Source organism: Scatophagus argus, chromosome 21, assembly GCF_020382885.2.
Source record: "Scatophagus argus isolate fScaArg1 chromosome 21, fScaArg1.pri, whole genome shotgun sequence".
NCBI classification, from domain to species: domain Eukaryota; kingdom Metazoa; phylum Chordata; class Actinopteri; family Scatophagidae; genus Scatophagus; species Scatophagus argus.
Genome location: NC_058513.1, coordinates 6,376,839 through 6,402,369, shown reverse-complemented (window position 1 = coordinate 6,402,369; position 25,531 = coordinate 6,376,839). Strand labels below are relative to the sequence as shown.

Genomic DNA, 25,531 nt, shown 5'->3' with positions numbered 1-25,531 from the left:
GCTTATAGGTTTGTTTGATATACATTCTAAATTATAAATAAAGTTGAGTCTAGGATCGATTTAGCTCGAAACAGTTTCTTCCTTGTGCATGCTTTTCCTTTGTGTGAACTCCAGACTTAATAGTGAATTTCTCTTGATTTTAACACACCAAATAAATGAACACCCTGTTAAGCTCTTGTAAAACTAATAGCCTCATGTACCTTGGACCGATGGACCTGACAAACCTGAGGTTCTTGCTCTCCTCAGCAAAAGCTTGGGTTTTTCCCATGTGGACCAGGAGTCTTCCTCCAGAACACTACTCATCATGACAGTAACCATGGTGATATAATGTGGAGCTGTACAGAGCATTGATCATTCTCTGAGCTGTCATCATCATGATCCAAATAATCCCCTTTCCCTTCGGCAACTCTTGTCTAGAGTACCCTTCACACTCTCAGTCTGACAGTTCTCATCAAAATTCATATACCTTTCTCTCTCTGACTCATTTTATCCTGTCCAGGTAAGATGTTATTATCAATATTAATAATCAGGCATTGATTTTTCTGATGCATGCCAGTGTTTTTTTCTTAACATCTGTGACCACCATCTAATTTACTGCAAGGACATTTAGCTGTCTTTCACATTGTGACAGTTAGTTTCCCTGTTGTTCCCCCAGACACCCCGTTCAGAGAAGGTCAGGAACGAGACCTGAAGGCGGCCTTGAAGGGGACAGATCCCTCCATCCCGCTGGTATTTGTCAGTGGCAACCATGACCTGGGCAATGCCCCCACCCCCAGGACAGTGGAGCAGTACTGCAGCGCTTGGGGGAATGACTATTTCAGCTTCTGGGTAAACACTTGCTTCAAACATCTCGTAGTAGCATAGCTAGTCGTGGCTGTTGCATAGACTTGCTCATATTTTGGTTCGGTTTTGGGCACATCATGTGCCATTTACATTATTTGTATGTGAATGGGGCTGTTTTCATAAATTTGAGGGACTCACAAGAGCCAAATTAAAAAAAAAAAAAAAAAAAGGCCAAATTTGAAGCAATCGAAGCCATAAAGTCCTGATTTTTATTCTCTATTATGAGTGAAGCTTCAAGAACACATCGCACATTTCCCTACTCAGCAGCATCTTTCATTAGACCATCCCTGCCTGGTAGCTATGATTTTCAAAGGCCACACTTCTAGTTCATCAGCTTTCTCAATTACATGTAGGCTTCCTCCCATATTTAGTCCTTTTACATATTTCTACCCACTTGAACAAATCTATAAGGACATGAACCCTCTCAACATCAGGGCCCCTGCTCATATGCTCACTCTGCCCATGGGATAATCAGTGAGCTTCTTTGTAGAATTACAAATTACAAGAAAAGTGCAAATTACAGAAACTACTACAAGAAAAATAGTATTTGGAAAAATGTGAGCGGTAATGTAGCAGAAAAAAATGCATTAAAAACCCCTTAACCCTTGAAAAAAATAATTGAGATGTAGTTTAGCATCTACCACATTGCTGTTTCCTCTTGCCTCTGGTGTCTCAGGTGGGTGGAGTCCTCTGCCTGGTTCTGAACTCCCAGTTGTTCTATGACGCCTCGGCCTGCCCTCAGCTGAAGGAGGCCCAGGAGACGTGGCTGGAGGAGCAGTTGAAAAGAGCCTCCTCCTTAACGGTAGGGAAACAGTTACATGATTCTATTCTGGTCTGATTTATGATGACTTTTCGGCAAGATGATGTCTTCCTTTGGTCTACCTGGACATTTCGATATTTGCTGCCATCTGCAGCCATTTGAAACAATTTTATAATTTTGGTCTTAGCAGATTAGTGATGAACTCACATCTGTCTTTGTTCAGGAGCCCAAGCCCAAGCACATCTTGGTGTTCCAGCACATTCCTCTGTACCTAAAGAGCCCAGATGAGGAGGATGACTACTTCAACCTGCAGAGGACAGTCAGACAAAACCTGTTGGACAGGTTCAAGAGGGCAGGTAGGACAGCAGTGGGCACAAATTATGGGATTGTCATACCAGTTTCCTTTGGCTGTTGTGTTTGTATGCAGAACAGCTTCTGTAACTGAGCATGGAACATGGAGTTAAGTGTGTGTTATCTCATCTAACTGTTCAGTCTTGTCAGACCAGATTTGTATATGTCTTTTTGGATTTTATTATTGTAATAATATATAAGACCAGGTGGTCTTATATTTCTTGTCTTAATACTTTTAGCTAACATCCCTGGTCAGCTTGTTCATTTCTAACATATCTAACTGAAGCACAGTTAAGATTCCAGCCCAGAGGATTAATATACCATTAGCCAGAACCACAGCAGGAGCTTCTGACACACACACACTCAACACAGGTGTAATTGGATTAATTAAATGAATTTGCACCCAATAGGAAGAATAATTTCATAATCATAATCCATTGTTGTTGGCTTATAAGTGTCTAATACAAGGGTATTGTGAAGGGAAACTCATAAGGACAACAAGTCTTTAAGAAAGCAGTGACTCAACATGCACATGTACACATCTCACTACCCAGCCAGTTTTGCATAACTGAGGACCGCTCATACAGGCTTGCAGCGTGCTTCTCAATCATGCATCAAGGTGACTGGCGGGGGATAATATTAATTTCATTATCTTGCCTTTATTCCAGCAGGTTTTTAACCATGTTGGCCCGTTTTGGTCTGATGACCCTTCTTTCTCATAATTGATTGCTCCTCTAAGGGAAGACTGGTTAAAGTTTAAAGGGCAATCCATACAGGCTTTTTATATGCAGGAACAGAGGATATTACTGTATGTGCAGAACATGCTATGTGCAAGTGTCCTTTCTCATCCACTCTCTTGTTCACACATGTTCTGCTGCCAATTATCAATTCAGACTACATACAGGACATGTACTGTATGAAGTACATACATACATGTACTGTGCATGGTTATTAATTATTGATGACAGACATGCCACTGTTCAGCATAGAGCTGTGAACACTACATGACTTTCTCATGTTGCTGTGCACATTTAGGTGTTTTATGTATGAAAGTACAATATATGGTGCTTCCCATCACTTCAGTAGAGGGGATGTGATTTTATGCTGCCTGTGATTTATCTACAGGCAGTCATCACATTCATGCCCTCTCTCTGTCCAGTCCTATCCCTACGTAACAATGTGGTCAAGCAAAATGTCAAGCTCTGTCTCTTGAATGTATCTGGAAATGTCTGTTTCTTCTGCTCACATGGAGAATTTCAATGTCACCGTAAGGTTACATTTGGGTGTGGTGGATTGACTAATGATGCCCTGTGCAGTGATGTGTTTCACTGCACGTTGCATGTTGCATGTGTGTGTGTTTCAATCAGTGTTGGGTTAAATGCAGAGAAGTAATTTCCCAGCTTGGTATTAATAAAGTGTAATAAAATCAAAAAATTGTAAGTAGTGCGGTAATGTTTGAAAGTTACAAAAAAACAATGAAATACAGCAGTGCTTTGTCATTATTAGTCGCTCTGTACAAGTCACCTAAATGTGCAAATATGAAACTCACATTCGATAACTTGAAAAAAAAAAAGCGGCCACAAAAAAAGGGAATCAAACCAGTTATTGATGAATAATACAGTCTTTGTCTCTTAGTTCTTTCTGCTCTCCTCTGATCCCCAGTTTCTCTTTGATACTCCTTGTACTGTCTCCTTCATCTCCTACTAGGCGCATCTTGGTGACTGATACTGTAACGGCTGTACCCTGAATCTACTGGTATATATCCTTGAGGCATGACTGTAAGAGCGACTGACTGTGATCTCTGTGGGAGTCTAAGACAGCGCTGCTACTGTAAATTTGTACCTGATAATGGTCAGAAAGCAATTTTTGTTTGATAGCTGTGCTAGCGGCATGACTTCATGGGTGAAAATGTTGGTTGGTTGGTCCACTGCTTTGGTACAAACTCCATCCCCACCACAATGTTTTGTTTTTAAAGTGAAATGACATGGAATGCCATGCCAACTGGTTGTTATTCCTGATCCCCAGAGGATGAGTCCTGTTGATCTCCTGACTAGTGCCACCATCAGGTCAGAGATTTTAGTGGATGAGTGTTTTGAACTGAATGTCTATTCATGGTTTCTTGAGGGTGTATGTCAATGTCTGTGGTGATGTCCTGATCAATTAGAGTTTTGCACAGTTCAAAAAGTTAAGGGATAACCATTCACGTTATTGAATGTCAGTGATGTTGTCGTGTGAACGCAGCCTCACAGAGGCAGGCGGGGCCTAGAGGTTGGAGAAGCGGCTTGTGATCTGAGGGTCGCTGGTTTGATTCCCCCATTGGACGGGCAGGAAAAATTTGGGTGTGGTGGAGTGATTAATGAAAAAATGCCAGTAAATACTGCTAATAAAAGCTGATTCTTCTTGATTCAGAGCTGCTAGCTGCAGACTCTTTCTTGTTATTTTATATTTTTAAGGATTTGTGTGTTGAGCTTATTAATTATTTAGGAACTTTAACATCATAACGTGTAAATTTTCATACACTATTGCATAATGAGCTACATAATCAATATTAACAAACGGACACCTAAAAAGTTTGAACATTATTATTGGTACCAACAGCTACATGTGTATAGCGACTGTAACATTTTTGCTTTTATGTACATCTTAGGCAGAAAATAAAGAAACTACAGGAACTTGAAGTAGAAGTTAACTGCAGATATCCCAATGATAAGACTGCAGGCTTTTTATAGGAGAAAATAATAAAATCAAGAAAAGAAAAGTAGAGAACTGCTGTTTACTGCATGTTGAAGAAAGAAAAGAGCATCAGGGAGAGTGTGTTGTTTGTCTTCTTGTCTGTACGGGCTGTATTTCCTCTCATCCATGGTAAATTGTGTCTCTTCTGGACATGGGCAAGATTGGCTATGGTAATTTTTCCCCCTCTTTGCATTGCGTTATTCGCGCATCATCTCCCTCCCATGTTGTTCTCCCATCTCACCGCTTTACCCCGTGATTCAAAGCCTCCAGATGTGCTTTTGTACCTTGGTGATCATTACTGTCATTACAGTAAAGGGCAGCACCCTTAATCTCACACACACACACACACACACACATATACATCCACGCAGAAACCTGTAAGTATTGCCACAGATGAAGATTTTCATTAAAGTGAGTAGTTGACAAGTCTTCACGTTTGTGCAGGCTCCCCTCATATAATTTTGCATGGAAGATAAGTAATCATACCAACAGCCAAATGATGTGTTTGTTTTATAATGTAAAAAATAACTTTTCTACAAGAACTCTCATTGGAACACAAGGAAACTCAGACACATGTATGTTATTCAAATCTCTTCAAGGATATTTTTCTGAGTTGGCTGCCGCTACGATTTGATTGGTTCTTATTTTAGCAAGGAGAAGCAGCAGTCTGGCAAGAAAACAGAGGCAAAACTCGAAATCCTCAAACGACGTTAAGTAAAATTCAACTGAAAGCAGGCTTGAAATGGAGTCGCTGGATGTTAAGCAAACGTGTCTTCGGCATCAGATCAGACCTCACATGCACACGCTGCTTTGTGTAACCGAGTTCTCCGACCACTCCAAAGGTGTCTTTTTCTGATGTCAGTTGACTTACAGCAGCTGGGGATTTGGCTCAGCGATTGTGAGGTTGTTAGTGCTGCTGCTGGGTTTCTGAAGGCCCTCCCACCACCGCCACTCCAGCATTATATGATGGAAATAGAGAATGTAGTTCCCTGCAGACAAAGAAATACATTTAATTGATTTTTTCCCTTTCTGAAGTATTTTTCCATTCCTCTATATGTTTCTTCTCACAGGATGTGTGAGTTTGAGAAATGAGTGCACATGACTATTTAACTCCTACACGTTTTTATGTGTGTTTAATGCATTTTGCATATAAATCGCTATGCAGCGGTGCATTTTTTTATGCATGATATATTTTACAGTGACTATCTGTGTTATCTCAGCAGCACAGCCACACAGGGAAAAGGTGCGACACCAATTAGTCTTCCTGTGGCTCATCAGAGCGAGCATTTCCACCCTGGGTACTGTTGCCTGCATTCCAACTCATATTAATGATAGACTGTCTCTGTGTGATGACCCTCTCTCGGGCAAGTAAAGTATCATGCAATTCCTTTTTTAATTGCACAAGTAATTGCTGTGTTGTCTGGTTTGACAGTGATTTGGTTGATTCTAAATCTTGGCTTTTGCAGAGTTTAATATCTTTTGAGATCAAACCAGCCACCTGATTGGAAAAGAACGTGTTTCAAATGCACAAATTGGTTGCTTTGCAAACTGTTACAGCAACCACTAAACAAAACAACCAGACAAATAGTTTTTTCTTCTTTTGTAGTACATACTACTCGCTACATAACTTTTCAGTCATTGCAGCCAGTTTGTTCATAACAGTCACACAGAGCACTAAAATCCCTGGAGGAACTCTTATTACTTCTGTCGTGCCTTGTCACTGTCATACCCGTAATCATAGTAAATATGCTCTCTCTGCCTTTATTGCCCCTACGTATGCCATTTCCAGTGCATGAATGCAACTCAGTTGGCACTTAGCTGCTCCAATCAAAGGAAGAAATGCAAAAGTTGTAAGTTGCTTTCTCGTTGAGGATGTTGAATTTTGAGAGAGCAGGTTTTACACGCATCCTTCTCTCTTGAGAGAAAATTGAATCCCTGTTGCTGGGGATCATGTCTCTTTTCCGAAAGGCGAGTGGAGTAGCAGAAATCCCAGCAGTGCTCTCAGCTTCTCCTCTCCATCATAGATGGTAGTACTGTAATTAGATTTCTTTGTCCTCCTCCTCCTCCTCCTCCTCCTCTAAGGTTTATTTCCTACATTCAGGATACCTTGAGCACACAAACAAACAAGGACGAATAAATACATCCAGAGATATACAGACAGATACACACTTCTATGCAGCCTCCAAAGCATCTTTATGTATTGGGGGGGCAGACAAAAACAAGAGAACAGCTGAGAAATTCATTGGAATCCCCAACATTGCTTGCAGCTGTGGAGTTGTACATACAGTAGCTAATTAGAAGCGAAGATAAGCCGTGTGCTGCTCTGCATAGTCTCTCCTTCTTCCCTTTTTCCGTCTCTCTCTTTCTCTCCTTCTAGCCTTAGGTTGTCTTTATCAGCAATGGTCCTACTCTGTTGAAAAGGGAAGACACATTTATCACCCACTGGGGATTTGATAAGAGGCCACGGTTAAGCCTTTAACCCCATTGTTTTAATGATGAGGCTGAATAATGCTTTTGCTTTTTCTGTATCTCGTTATTTTATTCAGTTTTTTTTTCTTTCTCTCACTCTCTCCTTCTGCTGCACGCAAAGGTGGGGGTCGCTGGAGACTTACTGGGCAACAGGGGCTGAGTTGGGGGAGGTGGGGATGTTCTTATATGTTCCGGTGAGATGATATGATCGAGGTTGACAGGTTTGAGTATTAGATTCATGAGTTTGAAGTCTTATCAGATGCTGAAACAGTGCACAGCAATTTATAAACTGTGAAGATTGATTTTATAACTGTAGACTACTCTCAAATAAATAATAGAATCACCCAGTTAACCTTACATATTAATCCACTGTGTACTTACACATATTTCTCATATTTTTTGTACTGTATTGAAGTTAAAAATTGTGGTTACTGTAACAGCTTTTGCGCATTAGTGCACTGATCCCTCATGTCTTCATGCATGAAACTATCGGAAACAATCCTCAACACTTGGAACTTCCTGTCGCAAGGTTTCACTGATTGAACAGTTGATGCAGGTCTTCCTTTGTCTCTGCAAGTGGAAAATCTTTCAGATTTAATTGGTAATCTATAGAAACATATGACTGCATTGCTCTGGTTTATGTGTTTCCTTACCAGAATTTCCTCCACACCTGGGATTACATGTCCAGTCAGACATCCAATCATGCTAACTTATTTTTAGATCAATACCTGATTTTCATCAAACTTTCAGACTGAGATTATTTTTTATTCAGGCTCAGACCTTGTATTGCTGCTTGTGTTTATTTACATGCAAAAAAAAATAATGATAATTAAACGGTGGGTTAGTGTGCTCACCCCATGCACAGAAAGTTGAAATCCTTTCATAGCAGCGACCCTGGTTGGCCTGCAGTCCTTTTCTGAATGTCTCCTCCCTCTTTCTCACAGCCCCATTTCCTCTCACTCCCCCTGACTCTCCTATCCTTTAAAGCCACAAATGCCCCAAATAATAAAAAAACGAAAAAACAGTATTCAGACCCTCTCAACATACTGTAATGACGTATAAAACTTCAAAATAAAGTTTTAGCACACTTAAAATGAGTGTTTATCAGCAGGTAGAGGCATCTCCGTGTTTCTGTAAAACAAGAGAATGAAAATAATGGGTAATAATAATAACATGAAAAAGACATTTTGTGGAGAGCGTTTTTGATTGCTTAATTACTCAATCTAGGGTCCCACTCCTCGCCCTCATTACTGTGTCCCTGTACATCTGTGACATCTTAAGAGTTTTAAGCCCAGTCGTACTTGGGGGAACATATGGATCATAGCTTGGTGAATTCAGGATGATGAGGTACCACGTTGGGTTCCAAATGGCCAAAAGGGATGCAGGCTCTCTGAGGGATAGAGTACATGCTGACTACTCTCATTTTCCAACTCCCATGTGTGTATGTGTGTGTGTGTGTGTGTGGTTGTGTGTGTGTGTGTGAGTGTGGTTAACTGGAGGACACAGGACGGGGATGCTGCATGGTGACTGATGGCTGAGAGTGATTTATGGGGAGCTGGGGCTGCAAGATGCCTCACTGCGCTACATCATTTTGTATTCCTCTATCATGCAAATGATCAACAGCCACCATTTCATGATGAATTGTTTCCCAGACCTGCACTTTAATGACAGGCGCCCTTCAGTACGAACATACACGTCGCATGTTCCCTCTTGTGTAGCCAGTTCTCACAGATGTGCAGATTACAGCTTTGTTCAGTGCCACATTAAAAGTTTGTGTCAAAGAGATGGAGAAAAGCAGAAAAGGTCTGAAGGTAAATTGCTTCTTCTAAAGGTAATCACTTATTGGGGGAGTGGGGGCGGGGGTTAGCGGCAAGATAGGAACTAAGCTTGCAATTAGCAAATCCAATCAGTGACCAAGAGATGAAAGGGAGATGATAGAGAGTGGGAAGGGAAACAAGAGGAGGGCACATTGAAGGAAGAAGCACAAACATCAAACGTGGTCAGATGTGGACAGATGTTTCTTTATTTCCTCTATTCTTTTATGTTGTGATCTACACAAGTGGCCACTATTAGCATTTAAATAGTTAAGGCGTTTCAGAATATTCAAACACATCCAACTGTGAACGTGAACGTGGCTCAGATGACTGCAGTATATAAAAATCGTAATATGAACAAAATACAGTGGCACATTGGAAGGGACTCCCCTCCTCCTCACCACATCCATGAACAGAATTCAATTTGACTCTGGGTAATTTTCCTCCGTTAGCATTCAATATGTTTTCATCACTCTGACTGCTTACTCTGGGTGTTTTTCTGAGCGCTCCAACACTCGCCTCCCTCCCTATCTCCCCCCTCTGTCTGTCAAAGCAAAGGCCAGTCCCCAGATGGGAGTCTTTATCACAAAGAAAAGCACAAAAGAACCAGCAGTGTTTCAAGGCTGACAGGTAAATGGGATTTCCACAGAGACCGAGACAAGATGTGGAATTATCAACATGGGGAGTGCATGTTTTAGCGAGGGCACCCACTCAGTAAGAAAAGGCAAACGGAAGAATGCAGCAAAGCATTGCATCAAGACAAAAATGGGTTGAAAGTGGACTTAACAATCTTCAACAATATGCAATACTGCTATTTAACACTTTCTGAACACGTACTGTCCTGCTGTCTGCATGTAACTCTGGGGGTAAAGCTTACACTTACACCTAGCACAGTTATGGCTGAATGGGTATTGAGTAGTATTGTAAGTGGAATGAGAAGAATTTGCTTTTTTATGTAGCTCAATGGCTGGAGCCATTACTCTTAAGATTACTGTAGTTAAGGGCTCTCTACCTTTTTTGTTTAGTTTTGTTTTTTGTTTTTTGTTTTTTACCGAAAAGAAATGGAGTTGTTCACCACTTGTGCTAGCTGCTTGGGATGCCAGCACAGTATATGGACATCTTTGACATAATGCCAACTCTGTTACTTTTTCACATTATGTTTATGTTAGTTAATTATTTTTAATATTTTAAACTACGATTCTGTCCATATCTTACTAATTGCACCTTTATCTTACTTAATCACTGTTGGTCTTAAAGGATCATTGCCAATCAATAGCTGTAAGACAAGTCTTTATAAAAAAATACTAGGATATGTGGGGGTCTTAAATTGTCTTTATGCATCTATTGATCTCAGGGGCGTTATGTTTGTCATGTCGTGTGAATGTACGTATGGTCCCATTCTTGTGATAGCAACATCTTGAGAGACTATTTGTATTTGGCACAAATGTCCACTTGAACTCAAGGATGAACCAATTAGATTTTGGTGGTCAAAGGTCAACTTCACTGTGACATCATAATGTGCTGCAAAAGCACATTTCACCAGTGTCCTTTTAACATTGGATATGATGTTAATAATGTTTACCCCTTACATGCCTGTGTGACGCGCTGCCTGCAGTCTTCTGTCATGGCTACAACTTTGTGTTCTCTTAGAATCAGCTGTATTGCCCAAGCATGCAAACATATACAAGGAGATTGATTCTGTTTTTTGTTGGAGTTTTTTTGTTATTGTTTCTCTCAAGGAACGTACACACTAACAAACAGCCAAGTCAAATCAATTTCGTTTCCTGTTTCCCCCAGAAGAACAGTCTATCCCTTCCCGAAGAGGGCTTCAGTGTTGTGAGTCCAGCCCAGTTTTGTATTGATTTTGACGCCAAGGTACTCCTATCCAACCTCTTCACTTCCTCTCCCTGGATAACAACCAGAATAGGGCCCTGCTGTTCCTCTGGTAGTCCACTACAAGCTCACTGATATTGCTGATATTGAGCCTCAGGTCACTGTCATTGCACCATATGATGAAGCTCTTCATCAGTCCTTTACTCCTCTGTAAAACCAGGTGTAAGTATAAGCTTTACCCCCAGAGTTACATGCAGACAGCAGGACAGTACTTGTTCAGAAAGTGTTAAATAGCAGTATTGCATATTGTTAAAGATTGTTAAGTCCACTTTCAACCCATTTTTGTCTTGATGCAATGCTTTGCTGCATTCTTCTTTCTTACTGAGTGGGTGCTCACCGTTCATATTAGACCGTTAAATTTCTGTCTAAACTGCATATGTTATATTAGTCTGGACAAACATGGATGTAAACTGCAGCTTTACCAGTTGTGGAGGCATACATCCACAAGGTGGTTTGCTTTTTATTTTGTGTGTTTTTCTGTTCCATGTAGACAATCTCAGACTGTAGCCTGTAACTTTCAAACAAGAGCAGTTTGATGCATTAATCTTCTGACAGTTTTGGAGGTCAGCTTCATCTTCTAACTGCATTGCAAAGGGACCATTTTTTTTTCTTTATTCTGTTTTTATTTTGTTGTTTTCAGTTATTTATCTTTTATTCATGCAGAGAATCTTTTGGAGATTGAAAAGGCTTTTCTCTTCAGATGGGCCATCTTTTCTCTCAGAGAGTGTTTTTTTTAGCAGTCGAGGGGCCCAGGTGGAGTGCTTTGACTTCTAAAAGCTGCGTAATGACGCCTCTCTGAAGCTGAAGTCCTCAAATGAATTCAGGTCAGGGTGTTATCGTTGGCCGTTTGTTAAATTGTTTCAATGAGATCGGTTTTACTCTGTAAGAGCCAGTGGAGCAAGCCAGCAGAGCGAGTCGAATGATTTTCACAATGGTTCAGTCCACTTCAATTCTCAGTTATACTGAAAGGAAGCCTGTGTGTGTCGTGACAAACTACAGTGATCCCATTCTGCCTGATAGACATTAGACAGGTTAGCCATGCGCAACTCTCTCAGGACTGTGCTGTGCTTCGGAGGAGAAAACTAGGAGGCGAATTGCTCATAGAAAATAATACATTTTACTACTCTGGTATTTGAAGAGTATTACTAGAAAAAAAAAGCTAATTCTAGCTGGCTGAGAAACATTCAGACATTTTTATACCAGTGAATTGCAGATCTGAGTGCACGGAAATATCACCATTTAGACTTAATGTTCTACTTTACTCATTGTTCACTTACACATACATCTATATATGTGTGTGTGCGCGTGTATCAGCCACAATGTTGACAGGTGAAGTGAATGATATTAATCATCTGTTTACAATGTAATGTTCTGTGGGGAAACCTTGGATTCTGGCAAGCATGTATACCCCGTCACATTTAGAAAACAGCTCAGGAATGTATGAAGGACCACATCAAGGGCCTGCAGACTCCCCCAGATCCCAACCTGATTGAGAATCTGTGGGATGCACTGGAATAAGCCGAATTCATCGACTCAACGGTTCCAAATGCTCTTATTCAGGTTGAGTTACAGGATGTAGACTGTGGGAATTTGAGGCAACCAATGGCATTCGCCTGTACATCCAAAATTTGAACTGTTTGCCAAAATGATGCACTATTCCTTTAACGCTGTGTCTAACAATGCTCTGTGTTCTAACTGTTCTCAAATGACCACACGTGTGGGGTCTTTTGTGGCTTTTTTCTTTCTCTTAGTACTGACCATGAAACACACAGCTCAACTCAGCACAATGCGTGGATGCGTCACGAATATGTGTAGTACATATGGGGGGACGCTCACTGCTGCTGCGTGGTGGTGTCATGCGGCATGTGTGTGTGTGTGTGGGATGTGGATCATCAGAAATGTGGCTACAGAGCTCAGACACACTCACACATGTATACATATGTACACTTACACACTCCCACACACTTTTATTTTGTAGTGTGATTAATCATGGCATCTTTGGGAGTTTTAGAGAAGGTTCAGAGAAACTATTTCAGCTTCAAAAAGACATATATATATATATATATATATATATTTTTTTTTTTGCCTCTGCCGATTTATTTGTCATCACTATTACAGGATTGAGTCCTGTTTATCACTTCCTCCCACCCACCACCTCATCTCTGAGGCGATGAAGAAGTTGCAGCTCTCATGTGGATACTGTAACAAATCCAACATTTCCGCAATCAGCGTCGCTAACTGAGTCATCGGGTCATCATGTCAAACATTTTCCTTGCTTCACACTTCTGTTGCTTCTTCTCGTTGTTTTCATTCGCAGGGTCTAAATAATTGTAGACAGGCTGTATGATTCCTCGTAGGACAGATAAAAAAAACATTTAAGCGTCTGTCAGTATGAAACGGGTCGGCAACCTGCGACTCTTTCATCCTTCTTGTGTGGCTCCCGTGGGTACGAGAGGGCGAGCGAAAAAATTATGTGTATAGAATAATGGACACTTAATTTAAATTGATTTCATTCTGTTTGTTCAGGTTTTTTTCGTTGTAATTTATTATTATTATGTTATTTCTATGGAGGTTGAGGCATTGTGACATTAACGTAAAACTTGTTTTAATATTTTGTCGATCAAGATATCCGTCACGTCCTGTTTGCGACAGCTGTTGCCGCCAAATAAGTGACTTATTTTGGCCCCCGGTAAGCTAGCAATGGACAAATCAAAGAAGAGAAAAGTTTCAGTGTATGCGTTAACGCAATAATTAATTAACTCTGACAATTGTTTTTATTATAGTAATGAGTAATAGTAAAGTCTGTTGCTCACTAATTATCTAACCGTTCCTCACTTGATCACTAAAAAAACTGCGTTAATGCGTGAAAAATAATAAACAATAATTGTTGGCTTAATTAATTAACGCGTTGACTTACTCAGCCCGAATGCGTCAGCCCTAATATATTTATATATTATTTTATTTGAAAATAAATGTATAAGTGCCAGTGTCTTTTTCTCTCAAAGTACAAAAGAATTAGGTGTTTTGCGCTGTTAAAAATGGAAAATAAAATTTGTCATTTTCTGTTTAAAATGTATTGATTTCATTAAAGAAACATAGCCTACTACAGTTCTCATATATAAAGCATAAGTTAAGGAAATTATATGTGGTGTTACTTTCAGTTTAGTGGTCAAATAGGATTTGTATCTCCGATTGGGTTTTAATTTGGTAGGAAACAGACGAAATGGCTCTTTTCATGCTAAAGGTTGATGACCCCTGGTATAGAACAAGTAAACCACAGAACACACACATATAAACACACAGTTATAAAGAATAATGAGTATATGCTTTGGCCTAGAGGAGTGGAGGGCATCTGAGGCCTTTTGACCCTCATCTAGACACAACATCAAGGACACACATGTACATAAAAACACATGTACATGCTTTTGTGACTAGACAGTGTTGACCCCTGGCCAGGTCGCCAACAGCAGCAAGGTTATATGAAAGGCTATCCCAGCCACACACACATACACACACAAACAGATTCATGAAATGCATGGTCCATAATGATTTAGCTGCAGGCCCACCCACAAGTCACAGGAGGGTGGGCTTCACACAGTGCTGGTTTTCAATGTAAATGAATTTAGCTCAGACATACAAACACACACACACACAGGATTAAATCATCAATTTCCATCTATGGCAGATTAATAATTAAATGGTCCAGCATGTACAACCGCTGCCCTCACCTAGCTCTGAATATTAATATACAGTAAATTTAGGTCACATTTGTATGCTGGTGCTGTTCGATTATGTAGAGTGGCAGACTTGATGATTCAGGGCAATTTCACGGTGCTGACATCGAAGTAGCAGCAGCATTTGATACATAACAGTTTTTTCGCACTGATCCTCCTTGTCTTTGTTGTGCAGATTTCTGGGACAGACCGATGTCTTTCTCATGCGCAGACTGCAATTTATCCTCTTTTGTTGCCAGTTTTCATTATTTTTTTTATTTTTTTTGGCTGGGTGTCTCTCTGGAGAAGAGGCAGCAAGCAGCTAGACTTCCCTCCATGGAAACACAATGCTGTTAGAAAATAGAGCAGCTCATTTTCTCTGCCAAAAATCCTGCAGAAAAGTCATTTCAAAATAAAATCCCCTCATATACATGTGCATGCACATTTGAACATGCAACACAGATGTAGATATTGGAATGCACATGTGTATTCCTAAATTGTGAAGCACAAAACCCCCGTCCACCATCATCATACCCCAACATAACCCTCATCAAATCTTTTCCTTTAATCCAAACCCCAACCTTATGTTTATCCCTTGTGCAAGTGGAGATTGGCACCAAAATGACACAAATTCACCAGAAAGTCAAATTGGTTCTGCCAAAGCTAAAGAAACAAATCAGACAAATGCTGCCTTCACAAACAAGCAAAACAACACATTTTGCAACCCTCATTCAAAGTGCGGCTTGTTTAACGTGCCATTTTAAGTGTGCAGTCATTTAAACAGCAGTGTCACAGCATCACTGCCGCAGGGCCAAGCCTTACGCTCACCATTTTAATAATGTCATTTGTAATTGAAAATAAATTGAAAATCGTGGCTCTCCTTATGAAAGTTCCCCAAGTTTACAAAATATGCTACGAGTGAAAAGCTCCTGAGTGTGTTTCGCTCTCTCCTTTCGCTCTTTCTTTGCTTACTCTCTTCATTAATTTTCTCCTTTCCTTTTTCTGTTTTTTTCTCTTTTTCCCTTCCTACCCCCCTTATTTACTTTGCTAAAGCATTGTGCTCAGACAGTTCAGGTAGATGATTGCACTTTAACAGCAGTCCTAATGTGAGAGCTACTGTATAACTTAATGTACATTCATCTATCAGAATCCAGTAAAATGAGCATTAGGTTTTTGTTTAAAAACACACACAGGGCTGTAAAGTTATATAAAGCCATAAATGTCCAGATAGAGTCACACATGTTGATCGCTAACTTTGTTCTTGGAAACATATTTTGGTTATTTCCCGCCACGATGTGTTAATAATTGTACACACTTCACCTTTATTTGAGGTGCATGAGGGACAGAGGGGTCAGACGTGGTGTGAATTACACAGCAATTAAAGGGACTTGGTGCCTATTCTTAGTAATATCCCAGTTTAGATCAGTGATGTAAGAAGAGACAAAACCAGGCCACTAACAAACAAATGTAAGCTTTTGTGTTCTACTTTTTAATGCTTTCTGTAGTTTCTTTGTCGATGTATCAAATTCAGCACTCTTGCACTTCTCTCACCGCCACAGGAGTGAAAGCAGTCTTCTCTGGCCATTATCACCGAAACGCCGGCGGTTGCCACGACGGCCTGGACATGGTCGTGAGCTCGGCCATCGGCTGCCAGCTCGGCGAGGACACCCATGGCGTCAGGGTGGTCATAGTGACTGCCGATGATGTCGTCCATCGCTACCACAGCCTGGAGCGTCTAAGAGCGGGAGGCATGGATGAAGATCTCAGGAAGCTCCTGCAGATCTGAACACTAAAGGATGGAAAATCAGGGAATACTTGGCTTGTCAATAACAACAAGCTGGGTTTTGTTTTGTTTTTTTCTAATTATTTTGTTTGAACCCCAGTTCTCAGACACAATACGGTTTTTAGAAACTGGGCCATTGGTCAACTTGTGTGCCAGTATATACGATGATGACATATTAAAATCACTCATATATTCCCAGTGTTCCCAGTGAATCATTTGCTCCAATATCATAAGTAAAAACTTTATGCTTAACCTTATGATCCACCAGGGACACAGTCTCATCAATAATTTGAAGTCAGTGGCCCAATCTCCAAAGGTTCTCCGTATGTGAAAGAAAATAATTGAAACATTTTTACTGAGGTACGAATTGTATGTTTGACCATAAAAAAAAGAAATGTAAATGTAAAAATGAGTTTATTTTCTCTATATGCTGAATGTTTTCCTCGAAACATCTGTTTTCAGAACTGATGTTATCATCTCTGTCCCTGCTGTCCTAAAAGGGGCCACTCAAAGATCATTGAATGTGTTCTAAAAGTAGCAGTTCTTTAGTGGAGAAGTACAGCCTTCCCACCCAGTCCTACTGTATCAGAAGAAGCCTGACACCCACTCTGTGCAGTGGGAATGTTAACAGTTTAAGACAATAGGCTATGGTAAAATCAGACGTAGTCATTATAACTTTAAATGTATCCAGACGTTAAATGAAAGTTCCCCCTTAAACACTGAGGCGTCATTCAAAAGAGCTAATGAAAGAGGTCTCTGTTTTTACGCGTTCTGGTAAGAGGAAGTCATCATGAAAGGAAGAGGAAGGTGCTAAATTCACTTTGCAAATTTTATTAGAACATCATAGGAGGGGTAGGAAAACTAAAGAGAGACAAAGTGTGGTCAGTGAAAAGATCCATTTTAGTTCTTCATCAAAAATGACCCCTGGACTGCATTGAATTGTGCAGATTGATTTTGTGAAACAGCAAGAGTATTGAAGGGTGGAATTTTCCTTTAGTGATACTAAAATATCCAGCTGTTGTTGCTATTTATGTTTCTGTTAAACGCCTTGTTGGCCAACCTATGCACTCGACATACTATGTGTTGTTCATATTGGTACGTTGTTGAACTGACAAAGACGTGGAGCTGACTGCTGACCTCTGATCAGATTTTGAGCTGTGTGTGTAGCTTGTCACACTGCCTCTTAAAGGCAAAAGATGACTGTTCTGATTTTTATTTCTTTTTGAACTATCCAGCCAGGATGGACTGCTTTACATAGTCTTTGAATGTATGCTGACCTGAGAGATTATTCTTTATCTTAATCTTGTTTTTTGACTGATTTTAAAGCTCTAAACCTTAAATGCGTGTAATTTCTGCTACGAGGGGCCTCTCAGTCAAAACATTGAAGACAAAAGACATCTATCTGACATGACTCAGGCAGAATCGTCCTCAGAAGCAGTGATGTTTTATTCATGTTACCTGTTCTGATATTAATTATATAATGTGGATCACCTGTGTGTGTGTGTGTGTGTGTGTATGTATGTGAAGGGAATTTGAAGCCAGGGCTGTAATGGCGGACCCTGCCGCTAGCAAAACAGTTATAATAAAGAGGTGATTACATATTGTAAACTCATTGAAGGGCTATGGTGGAACAAATTGAAGGTGGACTTCGATGTCATAAAAATCTGAAGGATTATAACTTTTATGTCTTTCTTTTTGTTGAGCAGTATTGCAGACCTGATTTGTGCCCAAATCCATTTCTCTTGCATTACTCCAGCACAGATAAATTACTGAGAAGTGCGTGTTGCAGTATCCATTTGATTTTTCCTAGTTACTTGTTTATGAAAGTGCAGATCAAACTGACTGATTTTTCTCCACAGTGATTTTTCTGTGATGAAAATATTTCATCATCAGATGAGAGCATAAATCAAAATTAATGATGCAGACACATTTAAATCACACCTACTCAATTTCGTCTGTTTGGGATACTTGCTGTGAACCCTGCACGCACAGAAGCACGCATTGCTTAAAATGTATAAAGTGTGATTGTGATGTTAAATGATAAAGGACTGGTGTCAGGCTGATGTGATCTGGCGGTGATAAATGGGATGAGTGCAGTATTTCCTGACTGTTAGTTGAAACAAGCTTGCAGTGACACAGCTTTACTACCAGCAGGCTTATTTGGATGCTCACAGTCCTGAAATTGTCTTTAAAATGGACATTACTGCAATAAAATTACTTCCTCTGTGAGCCATAAATGACTCGGCTCAATTACACTTTCCATACACACACACAGAGGCTCTCACACTCACCCTGACCGACTGGGAATTTAAGAGAGTTGTCATGGCAACCCTTTAGCAACACATCTGTGTGTTTCTGAGAGAGACTGCGAGTGTTGGAGAGAACGTGTACGTGCTCCCCGTGTGTGTGTGTGTGTGTGTGTGTGTGTGTCCGTGGTCTGGTGGGGACTGTAGGTGATTTTCCATCAGCGACGCGATCACTGACCTCATTTCACACTGACGGATTCTGACTTTTTTCCAAAAAGTCAGCATGTGATGTAGGGAGGAGGGGGTGTCTGAGAGGAATGGATAATGAGTGTGATGTGTGAAAGACGACTCAGTCCATCTCCTTCATTTCCTGTTTGAGAAGGAACCTTATGTCCTTATCTATTTTTATATCCTCATGGTGGCCGGGCTCAGTCTCATTGTTCTTTATCTTTTTTCCATGTATGTGTGTGTGTGTGTGTGTGTGAATTTGTTTTAGAGCACATTCACTCTATGAATGGGGGGACATCACACACTTTAACTTGTTCCTGTGTTGAATTCTCATGAATGACCATACTGAACACCCAGACTGTGACGTGATTGTTGTATTTTTTTTAATAAATGTTGATTTTTATCTGATTTTTTCAGGGTTTTATTGTGTTTATTATATTGTGTTCGCCATTCTTAGCGCTTTGAAAGCTCAACCCAACTTTTCTCTGAACAAGATCAAACTTTTTGAACTTTGCTACCAAGAAAGCAACATGTAACATCATTTGAGGTGTTTGTTTATCGTTGTTGTGCTTTATACTGATAGAGGGGTGTTTTATTAAGCTGGATTAATCCGTTTAGCTAGTTTACTTCAGTCAGGGTTTACAGTTCTCGGGCGTCATGTCTGATTTCAGACATAGAGTAGTTTTAAATTGATTTATTTAATTAATGCACTGTGCATATTTCCTCCTGGACTGCTTTTCAGGTTCACAAATCCTTCTTGCTGTAATCTTTCATCAGTAAATCTGGTTTTGGCTGGTTTACAGGTACTTCACTTCAGGCTCAGAGTTTTTGTTTATGTGTTTGTTTTAAATTACCTTTTGACACTTACTGCATGTTTAAAATTATGAGTTCAGATCTTTGACTGTCTTAATTAAGGTTTCCAAAGTTCCAATCCTATAATGCTTTAGGACATAAACAATCTAAGCTGTTGCATGTCTGTCTAGCTGTCTGTCCGACCATGTGAGAGGGGTCCATCCTCTTCCTCTCCTGAAGCTTTGCTCAATTGTTTTCCTTATCCAAATCAAGGGTCTTAATGATAAGTAGTGTTTTGTGCTGCAGAGATACTAAAGCACCTTGAGGCAAAATTGTTATTTGTGATACTGGTTTATATAACCAAGTTTAGCAACCAAACTTAAAGATAGCTCACCACGATCGGCTCCGGGTTGGCTTCATGTAATAGCTCAACCCAGGTTCAATTCAAGCTCATTCAAGCCAGGCTTTTTGCGATGAGATGAATGACTATGCTTTTCTGATGTAAACTGATCAAGTTTTAGTTAGTTTGTTAATGTAACAGTTTGTGTGTAACCTCTTCAGAGAGCAGAAATGTGTGTCTCCAAAAGACGCCTCGTCGAATATGTTTACTTAAAGGATGAAAATGACTCTGACATGCATCCATCACTTCAAGCTTAGTCTCCCTAAACTTTTGTCCGTCAGTACAGATGCACATCTGGAGATATATGACCAGCTTTGCAGAACAAACAGCCGAAACCAATGATGCAAAACCCACTGAACCACTGAGGCTGCTGATAAGATGTGACATTTTAACATGAAAATGTTCATCTTCAACTAAATCCAACTCCCACGCCACATATTGTATTCATATTTTTCCACTTTCTCTCTGCTGAACTAGAGATTAGCTGACTTCAGCGCAGCCGGAGGGGAGCAAGCAGGTGGGGATCGCTTGCTCGAGGACGCTATAGTCAAACAAATGGCTGTTATTGGACTCAACAGCAGAGACTGAATGTGGAACTGACTGCTTACAGGACACTAATTCATTCACAAAAACCCGGACTCTCACATACACACACACACACACACACACACACCAGAGCACAGGAACATTTAGAGCTGTTCTGCTCTGAAATTGAGGTTTAATCCCTTAAGCTACCGCTACAAAATTGTGATGATTGGTAAAAAATAAAAATAAAAAAATCACCGTTCCAGTCATTTCTTTGAAAGGACACAAAGGCTCATTTTAGCGATTGCAATCAAGTTGTTGATGCTGCAGAAATGCTCTCATAAGATGGCAGCTTTCTGAACAGACTTGAGGTCAACGACGTGGCCTTTGCTCTCTGCTCCTTTCCTGTAGGAGATTTATTCTGCTGTGACAGATGAAAGCTAGTTCCTGTTTATTGATCCAAAGTGCTGTCGCAGTGCTCCCCAGTGCTCACACATGCACAAATATATACACACATGCACAGACGGAAGCACACTACACACACATGAAAGACGCATGAATCTCTCTGTAACACTTTCATCAGCTGCCAGGGTGCAAAATCCACAAAATATAATGTTTCTCAGTATTTTTCTTGTACAACTGTGTACAAGAAAGTATTATATGGGGGGTGCCTCATAGGTCACCTGCTTTTGAGTGTACATGAGAAGGCCGTGTAAAGCCTGACAGCATGAGGGGGATGTTGACATTTCAGAAGTGAGTCTGGTAAGTCACCAGAGACAAAGTTTATGTTGGCCTGAGTGTTTTGGTTCCTAATGGAATCCAAGAAATTATCATTGCACAGATCAATTTGGCTGTGAGATATGCTCCATGTTGTTATCTGTGTGAGCGGGTATCTGAGGAAACTTACAAGGCTGCAGGTGAAGCAACCAGTTTAAAAAGCAAAGACCACTATGAAATACTCTACTGCTTGTACAAGGTTCATCCATCCATCCATCCATTTTCTATACCGCTTATCCGTCAGGGTCACGGGGGAGCTGGAGCCTATCCCAGCTGACTACGGGCGAGGTTACACGGGTACACCCTGGACTGGTCGCCAGTCAATCGCAGGGCCAACGCACAAAGACAAACAACCACACACTCTCACACTCAAACCTAGGGGCAATTTAGAGTAGCCAATTAACCTAATGTGCATGTTTTTGGTATTGTGGGAGGAAGCCGGAGAACCCGGAGAAAACCCACGCAGACACAGGGAGAACATGCAAACTCCACATTGAAGGGCCCAGACCGGGATTCAAACCTGGAACTCTCTTGCTATGAGGCGACAGTGCTAACCACTGCACCACCGTGCCGCCCCCACACAAGGTTCAACAAGTTTCAAAGTCAAAGTAATGACAGCTGAGGAAGTTAAATTACATGCTCCATGAGTTAGGACTCCCTTTCCTATTGCTGGGGAAGAGAAAGTAATTTCACAACACAACTCTCCTTCAGTACTGTATCATGCCCTAGGACTTAAATCCACTTTTGTTTGGCTGACTCAAATTACCTCATGAGTACAGGCCAGGCAAGTTTATTTCTATGGTACTTTTGCAACAGTAAGACGATTCAAGGTGCTTTACATAAGACACAAATTGCATTAAGAAAAGAAACACAAGGCAATGAAGAAGTTTTGAAATAGTAGAAGACAAAAATAAGCAAAATGGAATTTAAAAAAAGACAAATCAGGAGAAAAATTGTAGTGCAGAGCAAAAAATTAATAAGTAGTCCTATGTTTAAAGAAAAGTCCTGTTTTAAAGAAGTGAGAGTTGCAGCAGATCTCAAGTTTTCTGGTGTGTAGTGCATAAAACTGATTGTTGCCTGGGGACAGAAAGTAGACCTGTTCCAGACAATCTTAGAGGTTTAAACGGTACATAGTGTAGTAGAAGATCAGAAATGTGTGGCTCTAAAACATTCAGTGTCTCATAAACCAACCTATCCATCAGGGGCGGGGGGGGCGCTAGAGGACTTATCCCAGCTGACTATGGACAAGAGGCAGCCTTCACCCTGGACTGGTCGCCAGTCAATCGCAGGGCCAAAACAACCATTTCAGTGATTTTACTTATAAATGAGAAGCTAATATGGACCTGTAATTGTTCATTAGTGAGTTGTCTGTATTATTCGTTTTGAGAGTGGCTTAATAACTGCAGTTTTCAGGGCCTGTGGGAAATATCCTGAGTAGAAAAGTGTTGACTTTGCTGAAGATCTGATGCCATACAATTAAAAACATTTTTGAAGAAGCCTGTAGGGAAAATATCAAGTTAGCAGGAGGATTTCAGATGTTACGCATTTTCTTCTAAGGTTTAATAGTTGATAGGCCCAAAATGTGTTGCTAAATTGCTAAGCAACTGACAACCTTTTGTTTTGTCAGAAAAGAATGAGGAAAATTTGTTCCATGACAAACAGTAAACATAGGCAAAGTTCAGGGCGTAGGGTAGAGGTCCTGCAATATAGTCCACTTCTTTCCCTCTCTAATTCTCTCTTTCTATATCTCTTCTGTATCTCACTCTCTTTCTGCATCTGTGTATATCTCTGTGTATATCTGCCATCTGATATAATGTGACCTCTGGCTTTGAATGTAGGTGGATGCATGTTATCTCTTTGACTTGTGTTGTGTGTATGCTAGCCAGTCGTGTAAACCTCCAACGTGTGTTCAGTGGAGAGCCACATGGGTGGCCCGGTGGGGCAGTGTTGAGACCCGAACATGGGCAGATGTGGTCTTCAGTGATAGTCTGCTTTGTGTAAGTTTGTGAACATTTGTGCGCACAGAGATATCCATCATAAAGAAAATACAGGAATTAAAAATGAATGAAATTCATTAAAATTATTTTAGCAGGCAAAAAATTATTTGCCTGCTAAAGACCTGACATCTAGAGGGACTTGCAGTAAATGGGAGGTTTGTGTGGTTAACAATGACTGAGGGCTTTACTAAAAGATAAACTTGAACTAAGAATTGCTTTCAGAACTTATTTGTATGATTATGGCATATTTCTTGAAAAATCTGCATTATGATTCTCAGCTTAAGTAGAGGGGTTTACCTGGATTGCATGTCCAGTCAGAGTCACAGCTGCTCTGCTCCTAGAAGTGACTTCTTGCCATAAACAGGGAAAGAACTACATTTCAAGCAATAACACTGTCCAAACTTCACCATTCTCTCTCCTTTCGGTCTACTTTTTTGGCTCAGTTTTGGTCTCTACCGGTGTGTCTCATTAGGTGCAAAGTGCTCCACCATGTTCACCGACTAGTCACTAACATTGTCTGTCTGCTGTTTGGTGCTGAACAGTAGGTCATTGTCAAGCTTTTTCAGTTAAGCTAGTTCAACTTGATGTGGCAGGTTGGTAAGAGTGGGTGTGAAACCAAAACACCAGGCTAAAAGAGGCCTTGTATAGCTGAGCTGAATTGAGTCAGGTGACTGTTCTCTGTGGGTTTGTCAACTTAAACTGTCCCTTTCATACTGTATCTTTTGTTCCTTGATTTGATTGATTGTTGATTTAAAAAATGTTTTATCAGCTGCTGCTGCTGTAAGTGCTCAGAGAAATGGAAAATTGAACATCTACGGTCTCATGATAATTTGGCTAAAGAAGACGGTCTGATATGATCAAAAACTCTGCAACAGCTACTAAATGAACCTTGTGAGACTTGTCAACTTCTGTTTGCAAGGTCAAGATTTTAAATCTTCAAAATTCCTGATCATACTCTATCACCTTAAATCAGTAAAAATGAATCTCTGCATGCTGCAAGCATTCAACTTAAATTGGCTCTCAAAAGGATAGCCAGGAACATGCACACGCACTCGGCCAGGCTCCAGTACCACCACCCTCTCATTTCTCCACGCAGTCCACAGGTGTCGGGGGGGGAGCAAATGAAAGCTGGCGTATCCAATCATGGCCTGACGTCAAGGTTCCACCCCTCCTGGTGGTGAGCCCGCTGACAGAGTGAGCCATCTGGGCAGCAGAGAGCCAGCGACAGGCCCATCCATCCCTGTGCCCTGCCCTCTGGGCCTGACGCCAGCGAGACAGCCTGGGAGAGCTGGCGGGGATCAGCGCTCCTCGCTTGTTTGCCAAGCTGGAGCATGTTTTGATGATTCTAGTATTCACTGGGGTCAAAAATGTGCATGATTCATTTTATTTAACGCAATGGGCTGGTTTCAGCCACGTTGTCTGACTGGTCACAGATGTATCCCAACTGTTGCATCGATGGCATAAATAATCTTTCATAAACGTGTGTTTTGTCACTGTATATGGCCAGATGATATAAAATAGTCATGATTTGTCTATACACTGTTTGACTGACCAGTGATCTCTGCATGTGACATCAAAACACCTTGAATCATACTCAACATATATGTCAATAAAGTCACAAAAGCAAAATTCCCCATTTGCATTTCTAGCCTGCTACTTTAAGACATTTTCTGCCATCACAGTAATAAATGCCTGGGGGACACACCGTTTGTGGAGGGTGAAGCAGCAATGATAGCAAAGTCACACAACTTGTAAGGGAGTGTAAAGACCCTTCGGCTAGGTTAATCATGGTTGACAGGAATGTACGTGCACATAACTTAGTGAGTTCACTGGATAATAATTGAGAGGTGGGGACAGAGTGTGATGAGAAAATTAAAATTATAATTGTCTTCCTGCTTGAACTAAAAGCTTTTTTTCTCATTTGAATTCCAGAGAAAACTCCTGTACCTAAAATGTCAGTCCAGAGGATATCTTGAGGAGGAGTTGTGTTTAAGCATTCATGCCATCAAACGTGTGCCCTGCTGGAGTGTCTGTGAACGTTAACATCTTCCATATATAAAGATGTTGCCTGTGGCCAGCCACCAACCTCCAGGACAACAGTCTGCTGACAGTAGAACTGAATTTTGATCCATCAAAGCTGAGGTCTGTTTTCACCTTTGAACTATTTAATGCATCAAACTTATTAGCCATGTTTGTTCAAGGATTCA

At 40.7% G+C, this 25,531-nt stretch overlaps 1 protein-coding gene across 2 annotated transcripts in view; it reads left to right on the top strand.

The window, feature by feature from the left end:
* The window catches only part of cpped1 (calcineurin-like phosphoesterase domain containing 1), a 39,113-nt gene extending 13,656 nt beyond the window's left edge, over positions 1-25,457 (top strand). Inside the window, exons 3-6 of one of the 2 annotated variants that reach the window (XM_046376712.1) lie at positions 656-828; positions 1,520-1,645; positions 1,827-1,959; positions 25,257-25,457. In XM_046376712.1, the coding sequence (XP_046232668.1) occupies positions 656-828; positions 1,520-1,645; positions 1,827-1,959; positions 25,257-25,300 (476 nt within the window). In that variant the 3' untranslated portion in view covers positions 25,301-25,457. Of the gene's footprint in view, positions 1-655; positions 829-1,519; positions 1,646-1,826; positions 1,960-16,135; positions 19,242-25,256 lie in introns of those variants that run through there. The other variant, XM_046376711.1, reaches the window with a different exon arrangement.
* The last annotated feature ends 74 nt before the right edge of the window (positions 25,458-25,531 follow it).